The sequence below is a fragment of the Eumetopias jubatus genome, unplaced genomic scaffold (assembly GCF_037043125.1).
Source record: "Eumetopias jubatus isolate StellerSeaLion01/CBP00866 unplaced genomic scaffold, mEumJub1_p1.0 scaffold_1, whole genome shotgun sequence".
Taxonomy (NCBI): Eukaryota; Metazoa; Chordata; class Mammalia; order Carnivora; family Otariidae; genus Eumetopias; species Eumetopias jubatus.
In genome coordinates, this window is record NW_028274807.1 from 203260584 (window position 1) to 203274240 (window position 13657).

Here is a 13657-nt window from a genome sequence, read left to right on the forward strand (position 1 = left end):
TTACGTTAAAGTAAACTTACAGGATGCTGGGGATTGGGCTAAGATTTCCTTTTGCCCTTAGTATCAACATTGAGGCAGTTGAGTCCCTAGAGGAAGGTCACTCTCCCTGTTTCAAGGACTTGTCAGTGGGCTGTAGGTAGTAAGGAAATTTAATAAGTTTTCTTCTGCCTTTGTTTCCCACATCAGGTGTGTATTTTTTTAGGAGATTTAGAAAGTCAGGAGGTGGTGAAGTGGCCAGTTGTGGTACAATAGTCCGTTGTGGTAAGTGAGAGAACTGTTAGCGTCCATGACCTGTCCAAATCCCAGACTTTGTTCTGAAATGAAGGCCTACTGTTAGAAGTCTGAGTGTGCACATGAGTCTGTTTTATAAGAAGGTGGCCAGAAGGCAGATTTCACTTACCGACCCCTATCTGATTTTCTCAGTGAACCTTAGTGTCTGTAGGGTTTGGTTTGAGGGTATGATGTTTTACTTTTTTACTTCTTTTTTTTTTTCAAATGTTTTGTTTAAGGTTGAGTATATCAGAAGACAAGAGACAGGCAGAGCAGGACAGACCCTCCTGCAGAGGGAAGAATCGTGTAGACTTGTCGGTAAAGATCTTCTAGAACAGGCCAGGGCGTTCTGCCTGGCTGGACGCCTTTCCTTGGCTGGTGGGTTGTGATGCAGATGATAAGGCACCTTTCCTTTGAACTACACCCTTACCTTAAAAAAAAAAAAAAAGTTTAGTGACGCATTCTTTTTTTTTTTTTTTAATGAAATATTTCAAACAGCGATTCATGGTTCATTCTTTCTTTTTCTGAGAACCCTGTAAAAATGGGTATAAAATTTATGATCCTTTTAGATCCTTACACAAATTAAGAGAATTGTAGCTCAGATAAATTGGTTTTCTACTTTTTCAGATACCTTACTAAAGCTTCTAGGGCATGGACCATTTATTTATTTTTGAAGTTGTAGGCCTGGCTTTTGAATGCTTTTAAGTCTATCACTCTGAAATGTGAGAAGTTCTAAAAGAGGCAAACACCATATTTTTGAGACAGTAGGATTTAAGCCATAGAAGGTTATTGATATACTCGTTAAGATGAATTTCAATTGAGAAAAATGACAGAAGTACCAGAAAAGATGCTGCCTTCTTTCAGGGGACCTTTTAAGTGATTGTGTAAGGGTAGACCGAGTTCTTTAACTGTAGTAAGAATTAGTTTAGGTGAGAATTCAATGTTTAGTAGGGCAAGTTCCAGAGGATATCAGGCCAGCCCCCCCGCCCAACAGCAATTCAGCATAATACTAGATTTATTAAAATGTTAACTGTTCACCTGAAACAAATGCTGACCTATGTTAAAAGCCTCTGATTTAAGGGTTTCTACTACCTTGGCGATGTTCATGACGTCAGCTAAGGAGTTGATGAAATTGAGTTGATCTATAGATGAACTATATGTTCCTACTAGTAGAGACCCAGAAAGGTGAATCCTTAAAAAAAATTTTTTTTGGAGTGTTTGGATGACCTTTGTCTCTAAGCCAGGGGAAAATAATCGCACCTGATTTGAGTTTATTCAGCCAGTCTGTGTACAGATATTTCATACAGGCCTTAATGGTTGGGTGTGTTAATGCTACTTTAATCTGTACAGTCCCCAAAACCTACTGTGCTGTGCATGAATGCATGTGTGGATGTGAGAATGTGAGTGGGTGTGGTGTCTTAGGAAAGTAATCTTCACAAAGTACTTTGAGATGCTTCTAAGGATTTTAGATCTAGCTGAACTAATCCAGGACTTCGGGATAGCATTTTAGCTCGTGAAAGCCAGCGATGTTGGCAATCTGAGAAGATCTGCAGTTCCTGGGACACTTGCTGGATGGAGAACAGTGGAGTTGTGGGGACTCTAATACATTCCAATACAGAACTTGTTTGTTTTATGTGATGGTCGTGTCTTTGACCCTTAAGCATAAAGCCTGGGCTTTGGGTCAGTTTTCTTAGGGCAGGTGATGGATTTATAAGGACTTGCCCATAATTCAACAAATGATGAGTAACTACAGGCAACTCTTGCCATCGCTAATGGTCAACACTTGGCTAGGCATCCAGCCTGGCCAACCTGCTGATGGGCCACAGTGGGATGGGACCTGTGAGCTTGACCATAGCATCACCCTTTCAAACCCCTTTATGTTGCTCGGCCTTGGATAGGCAGCATGGAAATTGAGTCATGAGTGCATACCACAGCGCCAACCCAGTACCCCAAACCCTGGGGCTTGTAGGGCCCCAGACTGCATTTCACTAAATAGATTTGTGTCTGCCTGTCTGGGTTAGTGGGGAGGCACACTTGTAGTCAGGTATAATGAAGCGTGTGAGTTATAGATCTGGAGGCAATTCTGTGGACCAGGTGTAGGGGGGTTTTGTTTTTGTTCTTGTTTTAGAAAATTATCACTATCAGTCATTTCTGTTTTTTGCTTCTGAAACTCTAAGAAGGAAGACTAGATGATTTCCTTAGAATTCCCACATTCTCGGATAGCAGAGCTCAGAAGGTCATTCTGACAGACACTGCATCTTCCTTATCATCTGGATCTCTAGCTCCCGGGAGCTCTAGAACTCCTCTGGTACCATGAGTCCTCCTATGACTTCCTTACCCCCAGGGCTTAGTCCCTTCGCCTTTCTGGGCCTCAGTGTTTTCATCCACCAGGTAGAAGAATAATGACTTTGGGCATGGATTACTAACATATGGAAAAGCCAACTCTTCTTCTTCTTCTTTTTTTTTTTTTTTTTAAGATTTTATTTATTTATTTGAGAGAGAGAATGAGAGATAGAGAGCACGAGAGGGAAGAGGGTCAGAGGGAGAAGCAGACTCCCTGCCGAGCAGGGAGCCCGATGTGGGACTTGATCCCGGGACTCCAGGATCATGACCTGAGCCGAAGGCAGTCGCTTAACCGACTGAGCCACCCAGGCACCCGAAAAGCCAACTCTTCTTAATGCTCTAGAACCGTTGGCCAAAACAGTACAACATAGATTACTATAATTAAAATTGCCAAATGATCATTGTTTTAGACCTTTCTTTGGACACAAAATGGAAGAGGATCAGAAAACCCAGTTCCACCCAACTGCATCTCTGGCCTGTTGCCTCAGTGCCTCCCCGGGCTCGTTGCCCTCTGGTGGACTCGGAGCCCTCTCGTCTGTCTCATTTTGTCTTGTCTGTCAGTGCCAGAGCGGCCTTACCACAGCATGACCACGGTCCTGATAGCTTTCCTCAGAGACTAAGGTGCCTCCCCAGTACCTCCAGGGTGAAGTCCCACCTCACCTTGAAGCCTGAGGCCTTGTAAAACATAGCCTACATAACATAATCCTACCTTTAGCGCTTCATTTCCACTTAGCGCCCACCACCTCCTAGTCCTAGTCCCAACCCAGCTCGTGTATGCGCACACTTATGCACACAGCCCCAGACATCCAGCACCCCCACCCTGCATCACCACTCTTCCTGCCTCTGTCTGAACAGAACGCTTCACCTGGCTCCGTACCCTGCTCAGATCCTCTCCCTTTAGCTGCCCAGGCCATGAGAAAGTCTATTTATCTCACTTCTGGGCTTTGTTTTTTTTGGGGGGGAGGGTACTATTTGCCTCTCCATTGTGCTGTTCATTAGAAACCTGTGTTTTAGGGTCATTGTGGGGTAGGTCTGTCCGATTTCTGCATCCATTCACTCAAGAAATGATTTGAGCACATACTCCTGCCAGATACCAGGCTCTGACGCCGAACAAAATGGGACTTGCAGGTTAAGTAGAACAAAGCAAGTAAGACTAGACTTAGCAGATTGGGAGCTGGGAGAGGGGAATGGCAGGGCCTGAATTGGGCAGCACACACACATTATGGTCCTCATCATCCCTTGTGTGAGCCCCCGCACAGTTGCTTACATTTAGTGGCTGCTCCGGGAATATGTTTTTGAATTGAACTGAACTGAAGACAGGAAAATTTAGAGGGTCAACAGGGCAAGGGAATGGGATGAAAAGGGGTGGTGGGGGGAGGGCTGGAGGAGGCCGTCCTCCTGAGGGTGTGAGCTGGTGGGCAGGATTAAAGGTCCCTGGACCCACCAGCCTCCTTGTGTGCACAACCCAGAGGCCTGAGCAAACAGTCTGCCCAACGGTCACAAGCAAGGACTCATGTGGGCAGTCGGTCATGGGCAAAGAGCCTCTCCTCAACCCCAAGGATTGGAGTTTCCCTAATTCAAAATAGAAAAGGAGAAAAGGTCAACATTTGCCTCTCCTGCTGTGGTCATTAGGGGCAGAATGAAGGGAAGGTGCACAATTTGTTCGAGGTGAAGTTTTCCCCGTATTTCTAAGATTTCCAGTTGACTAAGGAACAGATCCTTATTGGAAAGCTACTTCCATTGCTCTTGAGGGGCCTTGGGGTTAAATAAACTCTTCACCGCCGCGTGCTTTGATTGGTTTTGAGCAGGATATTTTGAAACACTAAAGTGTGGGTTGGAATGTGAACTTGAGTTCAGTACTTGGTGTCTGAGTCTGCCAAGTGTGCCCTTGTCTGGGTGCTGGCCCAGATCACAGGTTCTCCCTCACCAGTGAGGGGAAAACAGAGCTCCTCTATACACTCTTTGGTTCCCACATTGTTTAAGGATGGAACGTTCTGGTCGCTTAAATAAGAATCACAGTCCAGGGCGCCTGGGTGGCTCAGTTGGTTGGGCGACTGCCTTCGGCTCAGGTCATGATCCTGGAGTCCCGGGATCGAGTCCCGCATCGGGCTCCCTGCTCAGCAGGGAGTCTGCTTCTCCCTCTGACCCTCTTCCCTCTCGTGCTCTCTGTCTCTCATTCGCTCTCTTTCAAATAAATAAATAAAATCTTGAAAAAAAAAAAAAAAGAGTCACAGTCCACTTACTTCACAGTCCTGCTTGGTGCACCCTCCTCCGTCTGGGATATGGCCACACACCTGAAAGGCAGCAGACAGGGCTTCCGGAGGGGGGCCTGGGATCACAGAGCTCTGGCATCGTACTCAAGCATTTGTGTAACAAACTCACACAGTAAATGGCTACTGCATGCCAGGCCCTGGGCTGATGAAAAGACAGGGCTTCCAGCCCACAGGACCTGTGTGGTGGGAGAGCATAGCAGGTGTTCCCTAAAGGCCTGTTACCGAGAATGAGTACCCTTCTTTTACAAACAAATAAAACTAAACCGGCTTTAGTTTTATTTGTTTTCCAGCCCACAGCCAATTAGCGGTCATAAATGGAGAATTTGTCAGGGGGGTTGGCAACTATAGGCACAGGAATGACAGTAGCCAGGAATGGAAGAGGGAGACAAAGAACCATACAAAGGAGATGTTGGAATTAGAATTCTAGTCTGCACAGGCCAGTTGGTGTGAGGCCAAGAGCTCAGTGAGTCTCCATGACCCCGGAGGACATCACTCCCTGATACATTCCAGTAATTGATGTTCCCGGTAATAACTAAATCATTCCAAAGAAATGGATGGTTATTGTACTTAAGACAGGAGCAGGTATAGTATCTTTTTTTTTTTTTTTGGTCTGTTTTTTATTTTACTTCCGTGTTTTATTTTTTTATTTCCACCTTAACCATCCTAATGGTTAAACTGTGTATCTGCTCAGGAACAAGCCACAGTTACTGGGAAATTTACTTATGTGGAAGGGTCTGTTCCTCAGCAAAACCACACATACGCAGCATTACTCTAGTCAAGTCGTTGCCATGTGTACGATCAAGAATGAGTAATTGACGAACGAATACAGTCAACTGGTCTGAATATACTATGAGTGTAATGTAATCACTGGAAATACCTACAAGGGAGCATTGTTCTGAAATTTATTTTCAGTGATCATCCATTTCAGAAAACCACACCTTTTATGCTAATTGAAGAGCAGCTTGACGGAGTACACAGCTTTCAGCGAGATGACCCTCGGGCTGCAGATGACAGGAGGTTTTGCTGCCACAGACATGGGTGGGGTGGGGTGAGTTGTAACCACCCATTTCTGTCACACTGAGCTGTTCTGCAGGGAAAGCTGGAGCCAAGACAGATCTCAGTTATCTGGTGGGTAACAACCGCCTCGAACCATGGGTCAGCAAACTTCTGTATAAAGCTAGAGCATAGGGGCGCCTGGCTGGCTCAGTCAGTGGAGCATGCGACTCTTGATCTCGGGATCATGAGTTCGAGCCCCACGTTGGGTGCAGAGATTACTTAAATATTTTAGAGATTACTAAAATCTTAAAAAAAAAAAGCTAGAGAGTAAATAGTTTAGGCTTTAGGCTCGCAGGTCATACGGTCTCATCACAACTGCTCAGCTGTGCCATTGTTATGCAAAAGCAGACAGACAATACGTCTTCGAATGGCATGGCTGTGGTCCAGTAAAACTTTATAGGTTTAGAGCCTGGGTACCTACAGACCTGTACAGCAGCAGGAAAAACCAAGAGAATGCTTACCTGTGGGAGTTGTCAAAGTGGTGAGCTTTGATCAGCTTTGGACTCGTGGGATTTCATGGGATTTTAGTTTTTCATTTGTTGGCTTTTGGTTGAATGGAGCTTAGAATTTTAGAATCTGCTGGGCCCGGGTCCAGTGTGCAAGCTCCTGCTGTCCTTCCATTTGGTGCCTCAGAAGGGTGTCCTCATCGTTCATGCCTCTAGGTTGTCGCTGGCGGCACCAATTGCCATTGTCTTCGTGGAGAGCACAAGGTTGCTTTATTCGAAGATTCTGATTGACGGCCTGTGGGGAACCACTGCTTTTACTCTACTTGGGATGGTTATTCCATACGTCATGACTTCCTGTCCCTCAGCTCCCAGCACAGTGTACCCAGCGTGTGATAGTCACCCTATTTGTTGAGTCCTGTGGCCCAAACAGTTGATTTCCCGGGAATCAGAGACTCCCTGAGTTCTGCCCTCGCAGGTGATGGGGTCAAGTGGAGAATGTTGGACAATGAGTCCAAAGTGTTTCTTTGGATAAGTACATGGTACGCATCGAACTGCCTTTCGGCCACTAATTCTCTGCCGTCCTGGGGAGGGGAGGCCCTGGCCTTATTCTTTCGTTATTAGCCTCTGCAACTTTTGACTTGAGAATGTCTGTCAATTTGAGTAGCAGTGACTGCCGGCTCAGCTTTCTGGACACGTCCTTCCTCGTCATGACTACAGCATATTCAGTCCAGAGGCTCTTTGTTGGGGAGGAGGGCTGGGGAGGAAGAAGGCCAAAGGGTGAGGAAAGCCCAGCACAACCACTGAAGGTTTGCCCATGCCCTGTAGAGCCCCAGCCTCCAGAAAAACACGCAGAGCCAGCATGCTTGTGAATGGTTGCCTGCGCTGCGAAGTGCCTGGAGTTCTCAGAAGCCCGAAGATGTCACTCACAGTGCTGTAGACAGCTCCAGGGGTCACCCTGTGGCGCCTCCATCTGGGGCTAGCCTGTGCCGGCGCAGTTGCTGACTGAGAAACCGGCCTGGTGAGCAACAGGCCGCCACGTGTAAGATAAGGAATCAGAGGAAGGAAATGTGTACTTGCTGCGTCTTTCGGCGCATGCTGTGGACAGATCGACTTTATTATCGATCCTGAGTTATTTCATTACTGTCTCCAGAGACGCGGGCTGCAGCTGCTAGGAAGAAGGGGCGTGTTGCTCAGCACTTGTTTCGGAAGGAATGGATGTCTTTCCTAGAGAGACTATGCCACGTGTGTGGGGTCTGTGGTATGTGGGCTTGTTATGGCCTACAGCGTTCATCAGGAGCACCTCCAGCTCCCTGGAGCCTCACACCAGCCCTGGGAGGGGGTGCTGGGGCGGGAAGGGGGTTATCTCCGCAGGTGAGGACACAAAGGCTCACAGAGAGCCTCACAGCTCGGTGGTACAGAAACATCTTTGGACTCATTGTCCAACATTCTCCACTTGACCCCATCACCTGCGAGGGCAGAACTCAGGGAGTCTCTGATTCCCGGGAAATCAACTGTTTGGGCCACAGGACTGAAAAACCTGGTTGGTTTCAAGAACCTTCCCTATCCGGGGTTTTTCAGTCCTATGGCCCAAACGGGAGAATGTTGGACAATGAGTCCAAAGATGTTCTAGGTCACCAGGTCCTTTCCTCCTACTCATCCCTGTTAACCCCAGGCAGCCTCAACACCAGCCTCTGGGTTTGTCCTTGGCATAGAGGCAGCAGTGTCCATGCTAAAGAGAGTTTTCCCAGAGGGCTTGGTACTCGGTGTCCCGTCTTGTCTTTTAAGTCACAACTAGAACATATCTGTTGACACCATCCTCCCAGTAGATCGATCCCTAGTAAACAGAGAGACCTGAGTTCTAGCCTCACTTCTGAACTGGTGTCCTGTTTGTGCAGCTGCAGCTCCAGCCGACCTTGGGTGAGGCATTTGCCCTTGGAAGACTCCCTTTGCATATCTGTCATGTGAAGGCTTTGGGCAAGGTGGCCCTATTTCACAAAAGCTAAGTTAACTCTCGGAAGGAAGGAAGGAAGAGAACTTACTTTTCTTTTTTCTTTAAGTAAACTCTACCCCCAGCGTGGGGCTCAAACTCATGACCCCTAGATCAAGAATCACATGCTCTACCAACTGACCCAGCCGGGTGTCCCAAGCACTCACATTTTTTTTTATTTTATTTTTTTTAAGATTTTTTTATTTCTTTATTTGAGAGAGGGAGAGCAAGCTCGAGTTGGGGGGAAGAGGGGGAGGAAGAAGCAGACTCCTTGCGGAGCAGGGAGCCCGACGTGGGGCTCGACCCCAGGACCCTGGGATCGTGACCTGAGCCAAAGCTAGATGCTTAACCGACTGAGCCACCCAGACATCCCTCATGGCTTACTTTAGAAAGGTAATTTTGTCAAATATCCTTGATAACAAGACACCACCCATTTTCTGGGTCCTTTCTTGTCTCTTCCAGATGCCAGTATGGACAGAATAGCTTATGATGCTTATCCCCACCCACCACTTCCGAGACATTGAGCGGAAGCCAGAATACCTCCAGCCAGAGAAGTGTGTCCCACCTCCCCACCACGGTCCTGTGGGAACCATGTGGTTTATCCGCGACGGCTGTGGCATTGCCTGTGCCATTGTCACCTGGTTTCTGGTCCTCTATGCGGAATTCGTGGTCCTCTTTGTCATGCTCATTCCATCCCGAGACTACGTGTACAGCGTCATCAACGGAATCGTGTTCAACCTGCTGGCCTTCTTGGCCCTGGCGTCCCATTGCCGGGCCATGCTGACGGACCCCGTGAGTATGTCTGGGCCTGTTTTAACCAGCCCACACTCTCCTCCTCTGGCCCTGGCATGGCCGCAGCCCGCATGTTCCCCTGGACCTTGGGAGTGTGGAGAACAGGAGGGCCAGGGCTGGGGTGGGAAAGTGAACTCAGGGCCCCCCGAGGGGACACCACCTGTGCCACAGCCTTTCTGTCTTGGTTGGATGTACCTGTATGTACACTGGTGTATGCGTCAATGGAGCCTGCTACGGGAGGGATTTGGCCTAGCAGAAACCTAGCCTCTCGTTCGTTGGAAGGGCACAGTCCGATAACCATGGAGACTGGGGGCAGATCACGGAGTGGAAAGCATGCTGAGGGCTTGGGTCAGGGTGGGGCTTCCCAGTGAAGACAGGACTGCAGCGAGGTGCTTTTGAAATTAAAGCCGTATCCAGTTCCAGGAACCTGCACGGAAATGGCCTTCACTTTGGGCGAGGCTCATCTTTTCCTGAAAAGCTGGACAAGCCTGTTTCAGGCGGCAGCAAGTGCCTCTTGGTGAATATCTGTGGGTAAAGCGGTGGTGTTCTGCCTGATGACTTAGCTAAATATACCAAGCTGTGCAGGTGGCTATTGAATGTCGTGTACCATGGTATTAAACCCTCTGTTCCTGTTCATCATCTCGTATGGGAAAGGCGAGAGTGCGTGATTTAATAAAGACCTCCTGTGGCTTAATAGTTTGAGTGCATAGGACGAGTATGTTGAAATTAAGAAAAGGAAAGCACCACTACTGGCCATGGCATTGGCCACCCAGACTCTGTTTCTGTGAGCCCCAGGGAGAGCAAAATAGAGACCCTGGGTCTTGGGCTCATTCCCTCGAAGGGCTCCATTTCCTGCCGGTTCAGGCGGTGGCTTGTTAATCCATCCCGAGGGAGAGCAGCTTTCCCAGCTCGATTACACGTCGATAGCCGGTCCAGATAGCACCTCTTCTCCCCCACGTCCTGGCACCATTTATGGGGTCACCAGTCAGCCGGCCCCTGAAAGGCCTGGGGTACAGGTTTCCCCCACTATCTGAAAAGGAGAACATTCCTGTGAAACCTTTCATAAGCCAAACGGCATCAAGCAAAGAAGCAATTTGCATGTTGTAAAAGCGAACATCCTCTTCGGATGTCTTTGCGTTGGCCGAGAGGTACTAAAGTGGGTCTTTCATAAAGGCCAAGTGACGTAACGCCAACGTCAAGAAGAAGGGGGAAGACCTGTATGTGGTTCCAACCGGAGTGCCCTCTGTCTAGAGAAAACAGGTGAGGCCAGCCCCGTGCGACAAAGGCTGTGGCAGAGGAAAGCCCGGGTTGCTGTGGAAAAACGAGGGGGCGTGAACCAGCCTAGCCGACGAGGACGGCTGCTGGGTGGCGCACTGGCCAGTTGTTGCGAGAGCAGCGTCTGTTGGCGGGGGAAGTGGCGAGGTGGGAAGACCCTGACGGCGGGCCAGGCCAAGAGAGCGGCAGGCACACAGGCGTGTGTCCCCTCGAGGCTCCGGGAGCTGCGTGGGATGGTGGGACCTGAGGAGGAGGGAGGGTTTGGGGGGCAGTTGGATGACGAGGGGTGGTCCAGAGCCCCTGAGGATTTTGAGTGAGAGTGGCGAGACCCAGTTGTCATTTTACAGGGATCATGCTGGCAGCCCGGGGAAGAGCCCTGGGAAGAGCCCTGGGGGCCCTGATGAGGGACAAAGTGAATGCCATGCCCATTGAGCGCCTCCTACGTGAGAGGGCCTTTGTGAGCAACGGCGGCAGCTGTGAGCAAGACAGACCAGCATCCCTGCCTCCTTGGAGCTCACGTCCTAGCGCAGGGGGTCAGGCAGTGAAGACGTGAGCGAACGAACAAGGTGATTTCAAACAGTGATAAGTATTTTAAAGATAATCGAAGAGTGTGATCGGGTGATGTGGTGGTGATTTTTCTGGGGCACAGGGGGCCTGCTTTAGCTCTAGGGGATCTGAGAAGGGCTGTGAGCGGTGCCATTCAGAGCTGAGACCTAATGACATGGAGCTGTGAGTCAGGCAGGTGAAGCCCCTGAGGGCAGAGGCTTCCAGGCAGAGGAGAGAGTAGGTGCAGAGGCGCAGAGGTGGGCACGCACTTGGCGCATCTGGGGAACAGGACTAAGACCAGGGTGACCTCCGCGTGGGGAGTGGGAGCAAGAGGAGCCGGAAGACACAGGTAGGACTGCAGAAGCCAGATCGGGCAGGGCCTTGAGGGCCTCATGAGAGCTTTGCTCTTTACTCTCAATGTAGTGGGAAGCCAACGGAGAGGCATGACACGACCTGATTTTTTTAAAAAAACAGTGTCTTGTGCTTGTAACGGGGGTTTGAGGTGGAGCAGAGACCCAGGAGGATTAGAGGGATGGCAGTGGTCTGCACACGACGTGGTTGGTGGCTCAGCCCAAAGTGGGAGCAGTGAAGCTGGACAGAAGCTGTTGGATTTGGAGTGTATTTTAAGCCACTAATTCTCAAACCTGGCTGCACGTTAGAATCCCTTAGGGAGCTCTGAAGAAGTATGGACGCCTGGGCCCCACCCCCAGAGATTCTGCTCTGATTGGTTTGGGGTAGGGCCCTGGGTATCGGAGTGCTTTAAAGCTCCCAGGCGTCCTCTGTGTTCAGCCAGGTCTGAGAACCACTATTCAGAAGGGCCGACAGAATGGAGAGGGACTAGAGAGTGTGTCTTCCCCCATCTTGGCTCAAGCAGCTAGGGGATTGCTAGTGCTGTTTCTTAAATGGGAGAGTCAAGAACAGATTTTGGAGAGAAATCAAGGCTTCTGTTCTGGCCAACTGTGTCTATATTACACGTGAGCAGAGAGCCAGGTTTAGGGCTGGTGCAGGGTCAGGATCAGACAACTTCGTGCGAGGTCATTGGTGTCTAGAAGGCACGTGAGTCAGGGAACTGGACGCTGGGAGGCGGGCGGCAGGAAGGCTTCTGGCCTGGCATCCCAGCTGCCGTCACATGCATGCATCCTTTTACCCCGCACTGACCTGCATGGCCTCTCCGGGAGGTCTCCTCAGTCTAGCCCCTTGCACTTGGATGCAGGAGTGAATAATTCTCACCGCTGCCAATCCCCAGTGAGTGAGAACCATAGACTATACCCCAAACACCAGTCAGCTTCCCACCGGTGTGTTTTGCTGGTGGCCCCAAAGAAAACTGGGCCCCCAAATGAAGCATCGGTCAAATATCAACCATCAGTAAGGGGAGCGACTCAGACATGTTCTAACGGCACGCCCCACCTCGGGCTCTTCAGCCACCTGCCTTTCCTCTCTCCCAGCACACTGATGTGTTATACAAAACCCAGTGCGTCCAGAGAGGGTTGGGAGGCCCTGGGGCAGCATGGGGAGCCTCGATCTCACACTGAAAACACATCAGATTGGGGGCTCTTTATTAACACTCCAGGGCGGGTGTGTTTTTAGGAAGGTGCCACTACAGGGTCCTAAGAAACTCCCTAATAGGATTATAATGTTTTGTATCTCAGGAATTCAGGTTGCGTATAGTTCTTCTCAAGAAAACTATCTTCGTGGGTTGTAAACAACTTGTAACAATGTATGCATTGTTCATCGTTTGGGTTTGTTAGTATTACTAGGTTATCTTTTAAAGAAAAAGTAATCTCGCCGGGCGCCTGGGTGGCTCAGTTGGTTGAGCGACTGCCTTCGGCTCAGGTCATGAGCCTGGAGTCCCTGGATCGAGTCCCGCATCGGGCTCCCTGCTCGGCGGGGAGTCTGCTTCTCCCTCTGACCCTCCCCCCTCTCGTATGCTCTCTCTCTCTCTCTCTCTCTCTCAAATAAATAAATAAAATCTTTAAAAAAAAAAAGAAAGAAAGAAAAAATAATCTCTTCTAGTCTCCCCCAAACAGTTGCTAGACCCCTTCCAGCTTTGAAATCTTACCGTGGTTGGACCATCAGAACAGCTGCAACCACCCGTAGCTTTCTGGACCGTTTAGCAGTCATTCCCTGCACCACAGTGGGAAATGGGCCTGTGCAGAGCTTGAGCAGGAAAGGGAAGAGGGAATGGCTCACAGATGTGTAAGGAGCCCTCTTGGAGGCGAAGCTCCCATGGGAAGTGGGGTAAGAGGGATGGGCCTGGAAGGAGTGAGGAAGGGGCTAAAGGGGCCTCACTTGACAGGGGGGCTGGCCTAGAGGCCGCATGGCATGGGCAGAGCCCAAGTGAGACCAGGGTCTGGTCTCGGGTGCCCTCACCTTGCTCACTCTGAGGGTGTGTCATATCAAGGGACTCTCTGTGTCCCCGGAACACTTCAGAGGTCTAGAGGGGCTCTGAGCACCCGGAAGAGGCAGCCCCTTGGAAACAAACCAGACTTGGAGACTCTTACCTTGGTAGCCGTCTCCCTCCCCACCCCACCCCCCAACTTCGCCACTTTTTCCTTTCCCTTTGCAGATACGTTTTACTTCCTCATCCTGTGAGCTTCCTCAGGAATCCTGAGAGATTCCCTTTAAGATTTAGATCTGGGACATCTGTCTGTCTCCCGGAAGCCACTTAA

At 49.6% G+C, this 13657-nt stretch overlaps 1 protein-coding gene across 3 annotated transcripts in view; it reads left to right on the forward strand.

Moving 5' to 3' along the window:
- The window catches only part of ZDHHC3 (zDHHC palmitoyltransferase 3), a 55813-nt gene that overhangs the window by 8137 nt on the left and 34019 nt on the right, over nucleotides 1-13657 (forward strand). For all 3 annotated transcript variants that reach the window (XM_028126871.1, XM_028126870.1, XM_028086961.1), the window contains one exon: nucleotides 8838-9167. In XM_028126871.1, the coding sequence (XP_027982672.1) occupies nucleotides 8862-9167 (306 nt within the window). In that variant the 5' untranslated portion in view covers nucleotides 8838-8861. The remainder of the gene's footprint in view (nucleotides 1-8837; nucleotides 9168-13657) is intronic.